Source organism: Gopherus evgoodei, chromosome 16, assembly GCF_007399415.2.
Source record: "Gopherus evgoodei ecotype Sinaloan lineage chromosome 16, rGopEvg1_v1.p, whole genome shotgun sequence".
In the NCBI taxonomy this organism is placed as follows: domain Eukaryota; kingdom Metazoa; phylum Chordata; order Testudines; family Testudinidae; genus Gopherus; species Gopherus evgoodei.
In genome coordinates, this window is record NC_044337.1 from 6,843,060 (window position 1) to 6,861,147 (window position 18,088).

Here is an 18,088-nt window from a genome sequence, read left to right on the forward strand (position 1 = left end):
CAGCAGACGACTCGCCGCAGTGAGGATGGCCAGGTAAGTTGAGCTAAGGAACTTCGACTTCAGCTACGTGAATAGCGTAGCTGAAGTTGCGTATCTTAGCTCAACCCCCCCTCCAGTGTAGACCAGCCCTTAGACCTTTCCATCCCCCTTATCCCAGCAGCCCAAGAGGTCACTCAGAACTGGAGCAATTGATCCCAGGGAAGCAAGGCAGAGAGAGTCTTCCAGGTGCAGTGCAGTTGCTCTCCTTGCCCCTAGCATTTGCCTCCTCTTTCAGGATCATGCTCTTCTCAAAATGTGTCCATAAACATTTGCCTATTAAACTAGTAACAATAGAAACCAAAGCAAAAGCACCATGAGGCCTGGTTGGGACTAGCACAGGTTGGCCATTAGAACAATTTTTTTATTACAGTTATACTTAAAAAACAGATATGCAGCCCCCCCAAAAGCAAACTGAAGGTTCCTACCTCAGCTTTCACTGTGCCCCCAGGCCTGCCCTCCGCCACACCCCACCTGTGGGTTTCAGACCAGCATGAGCTGCCCAGAAATCGTTCAGCTGCCCTGCTGTAACGTACAGTTATGAACAACATTAGGGTATGCAAGTAACTGAGGAGCCTAAGGTCCATTTTCAAAAATGAAGGTCAATGGGATCTAGACTCCTAAGTACCTAAATCGTTTTAGAAAATGGGGCTTTGGCTTCTATATGACTTAGCCCCCTTTGCTCCCAAACTCCTCTCTTCTGCGGGGAATAATTGTTGGAAACCCCGTGAGATAAACTGTGCTTAAGTTACCTGGTTCTGCTCCCTCAGGGCTGATTGCACCAGAGTTATTGGCATGGACTGAGTTTTCAGGAAGGTTTGTTTTATTGTTAATAGCCTTAAGAGTCTTATCAGGGCAGTAAGAGCACTGGCTACTACCCAAGTTCCTTCCCTTCCACTTAACACTAGAAGCCAAAAATAGATTTAGTAGGACAGAGCGGGAGGCAGGCACCGAGGGACTCATAAATATTAATCTGCCTAGTTTAATAAAGGAAGCCTATCTGTGTTCACAACAGCTGGAGAAAGGGTATGGGTGGACAGAACACCAGCTGGAATGTGATTGTGCTGTTTACCCCCAGGGCAATATAGAACAATGACACATTGTGCAACTCAGCTGGGGGAAGTGTGAGACAAAGAGTGTTTTAAAGTTCAAGGATTTTTACAAATGTTCTGTGCAGTGTTGGTGTAGCTGTACTGGTCCCAGATTACGAGACACACAAGGTGGGTGAGGGAATATCTTTTATTGCCTTCGGTTAGCGAAAGGGACAAGTTTCTAAGCTACACAGAACTCTTCTTCAGGCCTCTTTCACCAACAGAAGTTGGTCCAATAGAAGATATTACCTCACTGTAGCAAGTGATAATTCAGCGCCGTAGCACCTCCCACTGGTCATCCTGGGAATTAGTTCTTCAGCACTCAGGGCGCCTCCTTCTGGCCAGTGTCTCCCTTGCCTTAGCCCCCCGTGTCCCTCCCAGACCTCAGTGCCCTTTACCTCAGTGTTCTAGCTCCTGCAGTACCCCCGCACTCCAGGTCTCCCCTCTCAGGGGAACCCCCAACCCTCTATCTCCACCTTGCCTCAGTGGCTACTGCCAGTCACCATCTAGCTCCCACTCACTGGGGCAGACTGCAGTCTGTAATGGCCACTCATCATTGGCAAGGGGGTTGGACCTGCTGCCTTTGCCTATTGCCAGGCTGCACCTCTGCAACCACAGGACCCGCTTAGGCCTTAAACAAGGCCTCAGCCTGGGGATTTGCCAGGCTGGAGTTCCCCAGCTCCTCCTGCCGCTCCCCAGTCCTGCTCTGCATCAGGTACCCTGAGCTCCCAGGCACCCAGGTCCTTCTATCTCAACAGAGAGCCTGTAGCTCCTGGCCTCCAGCCCTCTTATCAGGGCCAGCTGAGCCCTGATTGAGCTTCCCCCAGCTGTTCTCAGTCCTCATTTCAGGACTGAGCCCACCCTGCTACACTCACCCACCTTGTCTCTCTTGATTTTAAAAAAATAGCAACCTAATTTGGATGACATTGGACAGGGCTGGAACTTCTGCTGAGGAGAGACAGAAGCGTGACCGGATAACAAAATGAAGCATTCTATATCCACAATCAAAACAAAAACAAAGCAAAAGCACCAGGAAGCCTGATTGAGACTAGCACAGACTGCCTCTTGCAACAACCTTTTATTAAAATTATACTTAGACCTGCAGCTCAAAAAAAACAAAAAACAAAAAGAGGCAAACTGAAGGTTCCTACTTCAGCTTTCACTGTCCCGCCAGACCTGTCCTCCCCCACTCTCCACCTGTGGGCTTGAGACCAGCACGAGTGGCCCCAGAAATGTCTGAGCTGCCTTGCTGTAATGTACAGTTATGAACAACATTATGGGTGGGAGTTTCAAAAGCATCTGAATGACTGAGGAGCCTAGGGCCCATTTTCAAAAGTGAATGTCAATGGGATCAAGGCTCCTAAATACTTAAATCCCTTTATAAAATGGGGCATAGGCTCCTATATCACTTAGCACTTTTAAGAAATTGTTACCCAAAAGGTACGTCTACACTTTCATAAAAGACCTGCAGCACGGTTGGGGCTGGCCCGGGTCAGCAGACTTCAGCTCATGGGGCTCGGGCTGCAGGCTAAGACTTGCGGTGTGGGCATTTAGGCTTGGTTTGGAGCCTGGGCTCTGAAACCGTGCAAGGACGAAGAGTCTCAGAGCGGCTCAAGGCCGAGTGCAAACGGTGGATTTTTAGCCCTGCAGCCTGAACCCCGAACCTCAGCTGACTCGGGTTCTGAGACTTGGTGTCATGGGTTTTTTACTGCAGTGTAGAATGACTAAGAAGCACACACGTCATTGACTTTTAATGAAACTTCTGTTCCTAAGTCACTCTGGTCCAGATTGTTAAAGAGATTTAGGTACCTAACTCCCAGGCACCTAAATACCTGTAAGAATCTGGCCAACAAAACACCATTACCCTCCTGCAGAAGCCCTTCCGCATGACCTTTGTATAAAAATGCAGAATGGGGATGCTCATTATCTGGACAACAGACACTTGCTTGGAAGGATATTCCTATGTCAGCCCTAATTATCTGGAAACAAAGAAGTGCAGCCTTGGTTGTATTATAAAGACATGTTTTATTTAAAATAATCAGCAATGCAGAGCAGACAGAGTGTGAAGGATTTCCAGTTGTTCTCAAACCCTTTGATCCATATTTCTGTCTCTCTCCACCTTGCACTGCCACTAGTTGAACCATGAAAAACCTCAGCTGGCACCAGCCTGCAATAGCAAGTCAGGTACCAGCAGAAAGTAGCAATCTTAAGGAGAGGGGGAAGGAACCCAAAATTATTGATAGAAGTAGGTGCATACAAAATAAGTTTACTCCAGTGACACATTCACTGCCGTGTGATCACCTGCCTTCCTGCTGGGCTAAACAGGCCTGAATTTCATTTCGGACCGTTTGTAGGAGTAGTTGTACCCTTTGCCTGCCTGCCAGTTCACACCATCTGCAAAGCTGCTATGGGATCCCAGCCAATACATCCCATTCAGGTTGGAATTATGGCAGCTACTGTACCACCAGGCTCCTTTGTAGGTTGTTGCACATTTGTTCGAACCAGGATCTTGCTGTCGGTCTTTAGTTGAGAACAGCATGTTGTTGTGGCCGGATAACGAATCCCCTGCGTAAAGTAAATGAAATCACTGTTTATGGCAGGTTGCAGGCGGTTTAGTTCCTCATTGGCCAAGTCTAACGTTCCTGGAGTCGTGCTGTCCATTTCCCCCTTTCGTGAGGCACTCAGAATCCCTTGAACTATAGACAGGAGTCTGAAGCTCTATTTAACTGTTTCCATCTCGGTTCCTGATGCAGCAGGCACTGGGTTACATACCACCTCCAGCTCTTCTGAGGTGCAGGTATTCACCTGACTAGGATTCAGAATTTCTGGGTTTTCTACCCAGATTTTTCACAAACCTCCTGGGTGACCTGGGACAAGTCACTAGAAAGTCAACGGGAGTTGGGTACCTTAAGCCTCTCTGCAAAATGGCCATCATAATATCTCTGAACTTCAGTTCCTTAGCTGTAAATCATTCTTCCTTACTTGCACCCTTGTCTTGTCTATTTAGGTTCCCATTTCTCTTACCATGTACAGCACCTGCTAACTGATAATACAACAATATGTGACCTCACTTAGATTGTCTAGGTGCTATCATGATATAAATAAACAATAACAGTACCATTTCAAAGATCAAGTTAAAAAAGTATGGATTGGATGAATGGACTATAAGGTGGATAGAAAGCTGGCTAGATTGTCAGGCTCAACGGGTAGTGATCAACGGCTTGATGTCCTGATGCCAGTTTTGTTCAACAATTTTATCAATGATCTGGATGATGGGATTAATTCTACCCTCAACAAGTTCACAAATGACACTACGCCGCGGGGAGAGGTAGATACGCTGGAGGGTAGGGACAGGGTCCAGAGTGACCTAGACAAATTGGAGGATTGGGCCAAAAGAAATCTGATTCAACAAGGACAAGTGCAGAGTCCTGCACTTAGAATGGAAGAATCTCATGCACTGCTACAGGCTGGGAACCGACTGGCTAAGCAGCAGTTCTTCAGAAAAGGACCTGGGGATTACAGTGGATGGGAAGCTGGATTTGAGTCACCTATGTGCGCTTATTGCCAAGAAGGCCAATGGCATATTGGGCTGTATTAGTAGGAGCATTCCCAGCAGATCGAGGGAAGTGATTATTCCCCTCTATTCAGCATTGGTGAGGCCACACCTGGAGTACTGCATCCAGTTTTGGGCCCCCCACTACAGAAGGGATGTGGACAAAAAAGTCCAGCAGAGGGCAATGAAAATAATTAGGGGGCTGGGGCACATGACTTTATGAGGAGAGGCTGAGGGAACGGGGATTTTTTAGTCTGCAGAACAGAAGAGTGAGCATTGTAGCATTTTTCTGTGCTATGAAATGTGGAGACCATGTATGGCACCTACCTGCATTACCCCCAAGGAAATCTCCAAGAATCAGCTTGTAATTTTCAGTCTCTCCTAAAATTTTGAATGACTTGTACTTGGCAACCGCATGGTTGTTATCGAAATCTGTGAGGTCAATGCGAAGTTCATTAGTTCCTAATGGAAACAAATTGGAAAGAAAGAAAAGAACTCATCAGGTGCCAGTCACATTTTGCATCTTGAGGGGGTTTTGTATGGCAGAACCCAAGAATTTGAGCCTAGTCACCCGGCACAGCTTTTCAGTTCCTTCAACTTCACCTCACCTCTAAAAGAGGCAAACCAGCAGCACCCTTCCCTTCAGCTTTGACAACAAAACCTCCCCCTCTCCACTGGAGTCATTGCTCACCCATCCTGGACTAGTAGGTTGCATCTCTTATCTTAGTTACATTTATGTCTTAGAATCCTCAGTGCCAGAAGAACTAGATGCAACCATAAAGAAACCCTCAAAACCGTCCCTGGTTATGCATACCTGAATGCTAGGTGCTGAGCAAGAAGATATTTGAAACCAGTTTCATTAGCCCCTACTTGCAGCGCAGTGATGACTTTTTAAGGTGAGTTGCTAATGTGTTGAAAACTTGATTGATCAACTGGTTGGGGGAGGGACAGAGAAGGGCTCTGGGCAGCTGGAAAGAGAGTTCTCAGGAGGCCCAGATTTTGCAAAAAAAAGCTTCTCTACATTTCCTGCATTATTTTTAGAGGAGAGGGGCATAAGCAGAATAGCTCTTATGCCTCTAGTTTTGTGGTTCTCAAACTTGTGTACTGGTGACCTCTTCCACATAGCAAACCTCTGAGTGCAACCCCCCCTTATAAATTGAACACACTTTTTTATATATTTAATACTGTTATAAATGCTGGAGGCAAAGCGGGGTTTGGGGTGGAGGCTGACAGCTCACAACCTCCCATTTAATAACCTCATGATCCCCTGAGGGGTCCTGATCCCCAGTTTGAGAACCCCTGTTCTATGTTCTGGTCAACCGGTCCATCCGTGTCTCATAACTAGAAGATAGGAATTTCTGGCAAGGAATATTTACCATTTGATTCATCACTATTTGCCGGGACTTGACTAGAGCCACCAGAGCTACAGTGTTAGCTGGTCCAATGAGATTCCACAAAAGAACCTTTTTTGTAACATGCATGTCCTCTATTACCAGCATTTAACATTTTGTACTCTTGTGCAGAATTTATACTGCACCTTAAGAATTATGGGATGGCAGCCGCTCTAGCACCATGCCCCATATTTGCCATAGTAATATTATAATATGATTATGGCGTACTTATGATGCATTTTGTACAAAATGGATCATGTAAGGTGTCATTGCAAAAAGTTATGATTTGTGGAATATGATTATCCTATTTGTATGGATGTATCATGTTTGTATCTAAAGTTATGAATATTGACTATGTATCTGTGTTTCAAATGTCGTTACACCCATGAGGCAAAATGCTTCCAGCATAGACAGCTGGTTGGGAAGGGCCTTTTCAAGATAATTGGCCATTAGGAAAAGCAGTAGGCCTTAGGAGAAGCTCATCCGCCACCCAGTGAGCCTTCCTGAGAACTCTCCACACAGCCTGTAAGTAATGGCTGCTATGACTCTGCAAGGGCATGTGACCAGCCCACCTGACTCTGGGCTCCATTTTGGGTACCTGTATTTTTCCACAAACTGGGCTGGGAACTGTTTTTTGAACAAAGGATTCCCACCATATGCTAAAGCTAGATAAGGCCAGGAGTGACATCATCGGTTGTTCTTTACTCCCCACAACTGAACACCTGAGACAAGCTCTGAAAGAAAAGGACTTGAAACAGGGGTCGGGATCCCAACCTGAAAAGTAAGTGCAGTTTGTGGTTGAGAATCTGTGAGCCTGCTTGTATCATCAGTCAAGGTGAGAGATTGTTAATTCAAAGCCTACCCTTCTACTTAAGCTTAGTTTGCATTTTTGTTTATTTACTAGGTAATCTGCTTTGATCAGTTTGCTATCACTTACAATTATTTAACATCTATCTTTTTGTAGTTCATAAACTTGTTTTATATTTTAACCTAAACCAGTGTGCTTTTAAGTGAAGTCTCTGGGGAAAAATCTCAGCTGGGTTACCACAAGTTTGCATATTCCTCTCCACGTTGAGGGAGAGGAGAACCGAGTAATAAATTCATATTGGTCAGGGTTTTGAGCGGGGCAGGACAGTACAGATCTGGAGTCCTAGGCTGGAAAGCCAGGGGTAATTTTGGCTGCAGCCTCTCTATTGTTGGTTCATGCGGTGGCTGGCCAAAGCCTGCATGTAACTGCAGCTGGGTGTGTCCCTGCCTGTACGAATGCTGGTGGGAGTGTAGGACTGGGAGCGGTCTATGGCCTGGCACAGCAGCACAGTGCTGAGAGGGAGACCAGACTGGTGAGTCAGAGGGCTCAGTGGTACCCCAGTTCCAGGGGGCACGCCAGGGTGAACCTGTCACAGCCGCCACCTTAAATCCGTCTCTCTCTAGGGAAACACACAACAAGGAAAGTCAGTAGCTGACATATGACTGGACTATTCTTTTCCTTTTCAGAGAGCCTAGTTAAAGTTACAAAGAGAACGCTCTACAATCAAGTTTATAGAGAGAACTTGGTGGGGGAAAGTGCAGACGATGCACGTTATTTAATTACCAAAAGAGGTTAATAGGTGAATATTGTCATTTCCCAGCCAGAATTCTGACAGCCGGCTGCCAAAACCTCTCTTGTATGAATTCCAGTCACGGAAAAAGTCCACGGAACCATCTGCCCGCTTCTGGAAAACCTGCAGGGAAATGAAAGGGATGCTGGTCAGTTTCTGTCCTGAACAAAGCAAGGGCACACAGCAGAATTTTAAAGCATCAGCAATCACTATTAAACTAGTCAAATTCTACTCTGCCTCGCAGGATATATATGAGAGCTCAGATTGGTATTTAATTACTGGTACTTATTTTCATCTGTTTTGAGAATTGACAAAGTGGATAGATGCTGTAATAGATTCATAGGTTTTAAAGTCAAGAAGGTGTCCTCATACACAGGCCATAGAATCTCACCCGTGACTTTCTGCATCGAGCCCACCAATAGAAGTCTAAAGCAATGAACAAATACAATTTCACCTCTTACATGCTGGAAAGCTAAGGAATGACTTGTACACAAGGAAAAAGTAAGCGTTAGAAGATAGCAGCTGTGGACAAAAATTACCAGTAAGGATCTTGTCTACAGCCATGTTCAAGTTATGCAAGTGAAACTTTCTGAGCACCTGGTGCCTTAAACCAAAAAGGGAAATCCTCTCACTGCTGTGTTAATAGGTTTAACAAGGAAATTGGAAATTAAAAGAAAAAAATATTAAAAGCTAGTCAAAAAATGCAGTTCCATTGAATTGAAATGCTTCATAAAATTGTATTGAATTCCTCAACCTTTTGTAACTATTAATTATAATATAAACAAAAGTCATCAAAATGACACATTTGTACTGATACCTAAATCAAGCATTTTTGATTGATCCAAAACAAAACAACAACAACAACAACAACAATAAAAGAAGATTCCTCTGGAGAATTTTAAAATTTTCAAGTTTAATTCTGATTTGTAAATATGCCAAATTCTGAAATCTTACTGAAACAGAATTCCTCTGCATTGTACATATTTTCCCTCCTCTTTCAACCCCATTTAACACAATGGACTATGGAGTTTTCCTTTTATAGTACTATAGGTATTGGATACAAAGGTAACCAGAACCTGTAAGACCTCACTCCCTTAACCCCATCAGCTCTTCGCTTTTTTCCTCATCTTGTGCACCTCCTCCTTCCCCAAATGCTAATGGAACAGATTTAAACCAGCTCCCAGCTCAGCCTCAGTTTTATCTTAAACACACTGACAAGTTGGAAAATTTCTGTTTGAAGTCCTGCTCCTAGCAAACATGTATCACTGGGACAGCGCAAAAAAATAGATTTCATTTTCAACAAGGGTTACGAATGCCTTCACGCGGTTGATGTCCTTTCTAGGAACTGACTTGTTTGAGCAAACCCTTGGCCCCATCCCACTCCCTGTGGGATTCAGCAATGATTTGCATTGGCTTTGATGGCCGCAAGAATGGGCACTTCATAATTTGCTCTCACTTACTATCCATCCACCTCCATCTGTGTCCATGTCACACAGCACGGTCATAGCATTACAGTCATGCGGGTAAATGGTGTACCAGCCGCTCATGATTTTCCCTTTGGCTAACAGCTCCTTGCAGTTCTTCGCTCCTGGAGAGGATGGTAATTTAATGTTATAAATAAATGTTGCTGGAACAGATAATTTCACGAGCAGCACTGATCCCTTTTCAAGGAACTAGGAATTTCAAATAGTTGTCTTTGGAGTTTCCAAACCCTGGAGTGCTGGATTTGTGTTTAACCAGCTTCCTAAGTCCTGACTCCTGGCTAAAAAGACAGCAGCAAAACGGTGCATTCCCGATGAAACTAACTCCTTCAGACTTCATATGGTAATATACACAAAGAACCACAGTGGGTTTTAGTCACTAGCCTATTTTACAGGATTACCTGCTTGTATTACAGTCAGTAAGGTTTCTGGTATAACTGAACCTCAAGTCAATAATGCTAACATAGCAGAAACAGGTGTCAATTCCACTAGTTGCTACAGAAGTCAGAATGAATTGCAAGCACCTTCGACTGTGTCTTTGCATTGTGAGCTGAGCTTCAGGTCCCTTGAATGGGATGCGTTGAACAGCTCATGTAATATGATTCTAGGAAACACTCACCTGTCTTACAGTGTATGTCCTCCAGCTCCTTCTCGGCTGTTCAGAAAGGAAAACACAAGGGAGGGGGTTTGAAACCAGGAAAAGAATGTTATTTTCCTAAACTCCTGCTCAGGCCACAAGGCATGTATGTATCATGAGTTAAGAGACAGTAAAGCATCTTAACTCATCTCTGACTCCAGGTACCAGTATTTGGAGACAAGTCCTTCCCTAGACAAAGATCAGTGTCCTTACATTCTCTCCAACCACAGATTTTACTTCTCACAACCCCATCCATAAAAATAACATCCACTTACACCTTACTTAACATTCTTCACAAGCTGGGAAACATTCAGGCAATTGCAGGATTTGAAATAAATTTTATCCCTTTAGTTCCTTCTGCACCAAAGATGTACAATTTCACACATTGGCTGTGATGTGAGCCTCCCCAAACTTTCAGGGGAGATCAGTTCTGGATCCAAACACAGATGCACATGTGACAACCCATGCTCATGGCTAATTTAGAGGTCAAGGTTTTTTTCACACTCTTGGATAGCTCCTCAGCTCCAGGGATATTACCAAATTCAGTATTGTCTGCAAACATATTGCACTCTGAAAGTTTCCTGTGAGGATCAAGTGTACTGCTTTTAAAATGAAATCAAATTATAGTCTTGCCATAAAAGAAATTGTAGATGTTCTTACTTATAGTTCCAGGTACTCCAATGTCTCCTTTATCTCCTAAAAACACCCAAAAACACACGGCAACAAATCATTACACAGCCAAGAGACAGCATCCTGATCTGAGTACTCATCCCAGCATTTGTTTTTAATTCCATGTTGGCGTAAAACCCAAGTTCCCCCGACATCACCCCATGGAAAAAAGTATTAACCCTTCCAGAGTTTGATAAGCGTGACACAGAGGAGAGAGGGCCAAATTCTTTTTCACATCAGTGCCACCCCACTGACTTCTTCCGAGTTGAATGGGTACAGTTGAGAGGGTAATTTGAGAAAATAGTGTGTATGAGGGGGTGGTGTTTTTTAATTTCTGAGGTGAAGGCTGGAATTTCCAAAGGAGACCAAAAAAGTTAAGTGCCCAACTCTCATTGACTCTGGGACGCATTGGGTGCCAAGCTCTTTTGGAAAACTCTTGGCATGTCACAACTGCAGTCCCTACTGACTCAGTCTCTATCACTCTGGGTAACACCTAAAAGACAGGCATAGAGATCAACAAGCTAAAATTGTTGGAGGTGTCTTACCTTTCAGACCAGGAACACCAATGTCACCCTTCGCTCCTGGTGGAAAACGGAAAGAATGAACAGAGACGTAGGAATCTCAAGGAAAGCAATGGGCTTAAAACAAGAAGCAATGGGCTTAAATTGCAGCAAGGGAGATTTAGGTTGGACATTAGGAAAAAGTTCCTAACTGTCAGGGTAGTTAAACACTGGAATAGATTGCCTAGGGAAGTTGTGGAATCTCCATCTCTGGAGATATTTAAGAGTAGGTTAGATAAATGTCTATTAGGGATGGTCTAGACAGTATTTGGTCCTGCCATGAGGGCAGGGGACTGGACTTGATGACCTCTCGAGGTCCCTTCCAGTCCTAGAGTCTATGAGTCTATGAGTCTATAAAGCTTACAAGTGGGGTTCTACTGGGATAAGAGCTGGGTGAATACTGAAAATACAGATCTGTGAATTTGTTTGTGAAAAAAATGGGCCAAAATGTAATTAGTGTCCATTCAATGGAGTCCAACTATTTGCTGTTTGTGAATATTTAGATCATTGCTAGTATTAATGAAACTACTTACTTGTCCTACAGACTGCATGAATTCATACCGGAAGTTCTTCAGTCGTCACTCTCATATTAAAAGGTTTCAGTCAACTATTCAGGGAGTGGAAACTATATCACGTGACTCCACACCATAAACTACCAATGCTTGTAGCAACCATTTCACAAAACAGCCAGGGGCTGAGAATAATTTGGTGAACACCAGGGCAGGGCCATGCTTAAGCATACGCAGCTGCATAGGGCACCATGAAATTTGGGACACCAAATTACCCTAAATTTCATGGTGCCCTAGGCAGCTGTGTGCTGCATATGCAGCAGCACCAGCCCCTGCGACCAGTTCTATACCTTGGCCAGCCCCCCCTGCAAGGGGCAGGGCCATCCCTAGGGGGGGTGGGGTCCCAGACAATTCCCTCCGCCTGCCTCTTACCCCTTCCCCTCTGCTCCTCCTCCGGCCCACCCCCATTCCACCTCTTCCCCCAGTGACCCCGCACTCACTGGCAGTGGCAGGAAGTGGAGCAACCTGGCCCCAGCCCACTCTGACTCCACCAGCTCCCAGCCGCGGTGCTCCGCTTCCCGCCGCTGGTGAGTGCGGGGAAAGGATCACCCCCCACACTCACGGGTGGTGGGAAGCGGAGAGACGCAGCCCCAGCCATGTCGCTCAGGTTGTGGAAAGGGCCACCCCCTACTCTCACTGGCCACTGCCGGTGAGTGGAGTGGGGGGAGATTCCTTCCCCCAAACCCTCACCCTTGAGTGACATGGCTGGGGAAGTGGAGTGGGCTGCTCACAGCCCCCTGCTAATCCCCCAGGTCACTCTGGGCCTCTGGGGCCCCCAAAAGTGTCTCCTCATGTCTCCTGCATCCCAGACCCTGGGGATGGGGGAGGCCTGGGGCACCTCACAGCACCCGCGTGGGGGGCTGCATAGGGTACCAGGGATAACAGATACATTCTTAGCAATCAGGAACACTTCATGAGTGAGTCATAAAACAAAGCGAGGCCTAAATTTGATTCAGTTCATGCTCTAAACTGAGAGGGAGATGTGGGGAGGGGGATTGTTAAATGTTTCATAAAAGGAAAATTCAAATGTTAAAAATTATTTGATGGTAGTGAAACAAATTTACTTGGCCTTTTTATTACTTTACCTTTCTCCCCAGCTGGTCCCATCTTCCCAGGGCTCCCCTGAGTTCCCTTTTCTCCTACAAACACAGAGAATGAATTTAAACATTTTATATATATTCAAACACAAAAGAAATTAGAACAGACCTGAGCTCCCAATTCTACCCTTCCTGGCTTAATCCTCAGGTAATGTAAAAGGACACTGAAGCGAATGGAACCAAGCCAATTTTCATCAGTGGATGATATTGCTAAAAGACTATGTAAATTATATGCAAGATTTTTATCAGCAACACTACGGTTATTTATTGAGTGATTCATGTTTGTGCCTGCACCATCCAAAGCCGATTCTCCCTCAGGGCTGAGGAACGTACCTCTCTTTCCTTCAGCTCCGGGTTCTCCTTTGGGACCTGTGGCACCAGGAACTCCAGGGCATCCTTGCAGAATAGCGAGCCTCTCGTTACCACTGAGACCCACCATTTTCACTTCTGGAGACATAAAATAATCTTTATCAGAGACACAGGATGTGAGATGTTCTGCAAATTGTGAATTCCAGGCGGAAGCATGATCCACATGTGAGATCTAACAAAGCCCTTTGCTTGACTAGAAAGGCATATACAAACAAGCAGTGTAGGTACCAAGGCTTGCTCGTGAGATTCTACAGGCACAAGTAGGAGGAAAAAGCCCCTTGACCTTCTGAGCCCAACCCCAGAGTGCCTCTGTGGCTCCCACTGGGGAGGGGCTGCAGAAGAATCTTCTTTGGACCTTAGGGGAAGCTAGGGTCAGAGTGGAAAGCCTCTGCCCCAAACTCCCTGTCCAGCTGTGGGTTTTCTGGCCTGTCCCTCTGTGGTTCAAACTCTCCTGTTCTCTCAGTCCATATTTCCTCTTGCTCACAGACTGAAATTTCAAGAGCTTCTATAGTCCAGACTACACTGAGATTTGCATTTAAAGCAGAGAATAAACCTCCTTCTTACATATGTGTCATGTGCCATTACATGCATCTGAGGAAGTGGGTATTCACCCACGAAAGCTCATGCTCCAAAACGTCTGTTAGTCTATAAGGTGCCACAGGATTCTTTGCATGTGTCATGTAATTCATCATCCTCAAATTTATAGCACTAATTCTGAGCACAGAATGGAGCTTCTGAGAAGTCCATTAGTATGAGATATAATTATTTAAAAGTTGTCCGTTAGAAAAAGAAGTTTAAAAAACAAACCCTTTGGTCCCTCTAGTAAAGACGATGAAGGGGACATGGGGGTGTTATCTTCATGACACCTGCATGAAGTAAAGATGATTTCATCCATGATTTCAGAGATTATATTACATTTAAACATGGCAAATCTTTAACACTGTACAGGCAGTCCTCGGACTTACGACACAGTTGGTTCCTGAAAATTGCATCATAAAGCGAAACATCATAACTCAGAACCACAATCCACTCAACTGTGGGACCAAGCTTCATAAAGTCTAAACCAATTATTCTAAGTCAAATCAGGATGTAAATTCAGAAATTTTTAAGTGCCGTTCATCATAAAGTCGAGGACTGCCTGAACAGTACTTGACCATGACAGTCCTTCATTGTGTGAACAGTAGGTTTCAAAACAAGATTGCTGGAAAGAAAGGGGCAAAGGATCAGATCGTCAGCTGTTGTAAACTGGCAAATTGACTTCAGGGGAGTTTTGCCAATTTACACCAATTCATCTAGCTGAAACTTTGATGTATTGACAGCTGTGTTAAAATTACAAGCTGTCACTTTAAGTTCTAAGGGGTTCTAACTCTCTCTGTGTGTGCCATGAACACAGCAACGGTAAGTTGATATAACAGCAGGGTCAGGGTTAGAAAAAGAATCAGAAACATTTTATAAAACACATTGTGAGAAAGTTACAGTTACTAACCCATACAAGACATTCCTGTGCAAATAAGGAAAACAGGGAAATGAACAATAAAGACATCAGCAACTTCCTCCAAGCAGAAAGTGCCAACATTACAACACATAGGAAATGTGATGTGTGAGAAGCATGTTTTGAGCCTAGGATTCTGCTTGGAAATTGTTCACTGGTGGTTTTACTGTTCATTTCCCTGTTTTCAATTTCTGTGTAGGTGATGTAACTTATAGGTTAGTATCTCTACCCTTTAACTGTAGCTTTTAGTTGTTACATACTGAAAGCCATTTGTGAAGGTGATCTAGGAATGAGGTTTATACAAGAATGTGTATTAAGAGTGGTGATTTAACTATATGTAACATGTTAGAAAATTCCAAGTCTTGAACACTTTAAAGTACTTTCTGAACTGAAAGTCTGTGGAAGAATAGAATGGAATGAAGATTAACAACTGCACCTCTGTTGACTTATAGCAACCTGAACCTGCAATAAAAACTATCCACCACCAACTAGTTCAATAAATGCAAGTCTGTATGGAAGAAGAAAATTAAAAAAAAAACAGTTTTCCGAGCTACTTCTATCCAAGTGCACAGAGTAACAGAGCCTGTAACCAAACAGTATCTTTTGGTGCATCCTTTGTACTAAGGTGCCATTTATAAATGTTGAAGAGATGTTATAAGCACATTAAAAACACAAGTAGCATGTGTTATAGATGGTTCTAAACACATCAGTAGAAGATGTTATAGATGGTTTTATTCAAAGGTTTGTTACAGCAAATAATCATTCATATTATTGATTATTATAAGCCAGTGGTCCCCAAACTTTTTCGTCTGGCGGGCACCAGACGAAGGACCATGGTGGCAGTCGAGCATCCGCCTAAATGCCGACAAGATTCGGCGGCATTTCGGCAGTGGTGCCTCAGGATGATGGCATTTTGGTGGCATTTTGGCAGATGCTCATCCGCCAGCCAGTACGCGGGCGCCACGTTGGGGATTCCTGTTATAAGCCATGGTATGCACCCCATTGACTTAATGGACTCTAGAACAATCTGTAACCATAGACAAGCCATGTATTAAAACATGTTAATCATTTATTAATTGTTTAATAATGGAACCTTAATCTAAAGGGGACTGTTTTGTATGTGCATTAGTACAGCTGCATTTTCCCCCTTATTCTACATTCCACATCAGTTGCAAGACTCTGAATAATACCTCCCAGGGGCAAGGGAACAAGGAAACAGTGTTGTGTAGCCCATACATTGGCTTTGTGGGGACTGGCACATAAGCAAGTGTTTGATTTCATGAGGATTGTTAATCAGCCAGAATTGGAGCAACTGGGGATGATATTTGAGATGGTCTTGTTTTGAGAAGGGGAGTCTTAGTAACCGGGGATTTTACAGCTTTGGCTCCCTCATCCCCATGTCCTCAGGTCTGCCACAGCCTGGAGAAGAGTCTAATACTAATGGGGAGAAGCTGGAAGCTATGAACTGAGTTTGATGTGTCCAGTTCCTCCCCATTCAGAGCTCTGCTGTATCATGTGTGTTCCCCGTTCCTCCTCAGAAATCAGCGGAAAGTCCTCTCTATGTGATAGGGCCCCTGGATCTGGGCTAATGAGGGAATGGAACTAAGGGGGCAGATGGTCCCTGCAACATGCTCTGTTTGGGACCCAAGGAATTTCCCATCAACTTGAATTCCAACTCTACAGCATTCCCTTCCCAGAGAGGAATAGTAAGGGGTAGGCATGATGTGGTTGCCATTCAGAGAGCCATGCTGCTGAGGAGCATGGAGAAGCTTCCTTTCTCCACAGTTCTCTGGAGTTTGGAGGCTGGGATCCTGCCCCCCCACACACACACACAAATTCCTCTCTCCTATGGGGAGTATTTCTTGGAAACCCCATGAGATGAACTGTGCCAGACTCCTTGGCCTGGTGTCCTCTTCATGTGACCTCACTGCAGGCGAGTCTACAGTGGCGCTTCACTATCAGGAGTGGACAGTATCTACTGCAAAGTAGCTAGTCAGACCCATGTTGTTAAAAGGTAACAGCTTTGTTCCTCACTCACCTGGGCAGGTGTCCTGAGCCTGACAAACCGCTGCTGCTAGACAGAGTAAGGCGAGGAGGGTTTGCTGGGCAGCTCTCCCCATGGCTGGTGCTGGTCTCTGCAACGGCAGCTCCACTTGTCTCCTCACTGCCCTCTCCTCTGCTTTAGCATTTCAGAGCTGAGAGACTTTTCCAGGCAATACAAATAATAATATTAAGCTCCACCCCTGACTTCTCAGTCTCCTCAGCCAGTCTCCAAAGTCCAGTTTTTTTACCTGCTGGGATCATTGTACAGGAAATGTTGCCACCTGGATGCAGGGAAATCCTCAAAAGAGTTAACACTTTTTTTTTTTTGTAAATATAAAACCTCCTGTGGCCTTCTGACTCCATTCTTCTGGTTTTCCTTTTGAGAGCCAAGGGATTTACACTGAAAGTAGAGCTGTCGGGGGTGGGGGGGAGGGCTTTTAGGAGCTTAATTCCAAAATACTGAGGAACTAACCCACAACTAAGGAATTAAATACACCTCAGGCAAGTCACTTTCATGCAGCAGATCCTGTATAAGTGGTTACCACATTCAAATCTCTTGCCCTTTATAAGGCAGCAGCAATATCCATCCATGCTCTGGGTATTTGCATAATTTCAGTCATACACATACACATTTGTATTCTGCTCTGTTCAGGTTCGTCTATCAGGCCCATCACCTTGGTGTGTGAGCACCTTCCAGAGAGTCATTAAGTCTCATGATGTAAAGATTCTTCCTAATGGACTGTCCCACCTGCTTTAGGATCTGAGGAACACTGAAATTAGTGGAAACCCTCCCATTGATTTCAGTAGGCTTGGATCAGGCCCTGAATAAATACCCAACAACAGAACAACCACCACCTTCCTGTGGCAGGTGTCTAAAAAAAAACATTTGGACTATTAGCACCCCCTGGTTCTGAAGGACCACAACTTGCGGGGATCCAGATACGTAGTGCACCAAGGCAGACACTAACCAGACAAGGTATTTTTCATCCAGTTTTTGTCACTGTTTTGCTCATCAAGGAATCCTGCTTGGGGGTGGCATAGTTGTAATATCCTGGTCAGGTTAGAGAAGCATTTAGAAACCTGTCCTGTGAAGTCTAGTTCATCTGAGTAGTTAAATTGAAATTAAAGGAATGAGTCACATGAGTGAGGGTTTGCAGGACTGGGCAGCGAGAGATTCCCTAGTATGCCTGTACCTAGCACCTGAGCAGAGTACAGACAGAATAGGAGGTAGGTCAGCACTCTGAGCCAGCCCTCAACCTTGACAAGAGCCATGCTTCATATGGACACCAATAAAGGTGCCTGCTGTGATGTATCCATTTTGGTCCTTCCATTTCTCCCCATGGTTCCCTATAGATTGGAGCCCTCTTCCTTGAGACCAATGCACAGCCTGCCATCCATCTCTCTGCTTTCAGAACTGCCTTCTTCCACTAACTCCACTGTCTCTACCTCCTACCATTTCCATTCCTCCATCTTCACAAACTTGCTTCATGGCAGAAGAGAAT

The 18,088-nt window shown here is 44.7% G+C and overlaps 1 protein-coding gene across 1 annotated transcript; it reads right to left on the bottom strand.

The window, feature by feature from the left end:
- Nucleotides 1-3,142: 3,142 nt before the first annotated feature.
- Nucleotides 3,143-16,739, bottom strand: LOC115636114 (ficolin-2-like). Its single transcript, XM_030535834.1, has 10 exons — nt 16,582-16,739; nt 13,016-13,129; nt 12,671-12,724; nt 11,002-11,037; nt 10,448-10,483; nt 9,770-9,805; nt 9,130-9,257; nt 7,663-7,792; nt 5,008-5,142; nt 3,143-3,692 (listed from the first exon to the last, which is right to left on the bottom strand). The coding sequence occupies exons 1-10, from the start codon at nt 16,661-16,663 to the stop codon at nt 3,445-3,447; spliced, it is 999 nt and encodes a 332-aa protein (XP_030391694.1). The 5' UTR covers nt 16,664-16,739; the 3' UTR covers nt 3,143-3,444.
- Nucleotides 16,740-18,088: the final 1,349 nt, after the last annotated feature.

Excerpts from the sequence above, each read along its gene's own strand:
- LOC115636114 (XM_030535834.1), bottom strand. The coding sequence starts at position 16,663 with ATGGGGAGAGCTGCCCAGCAAACCCTCCTCGCCTTACTCTGTCTAGCA. Across the intron at positions 11,038-12,670 it reads GGGACCAGCTGGGGAGAAAG|GAGCGAAGGGTGACATTGGT; the intron begins GTAAAGTAATAA and ends GTTTTCCACCAG. Across the intron at positions 3,693-5,007 it reads TTTCCTTGGGGGTAATGCAG|GGGATTCGTTATCCGGCCAC; the intron begins GTAGGTGCCATA and ends TACTTTACGCAG.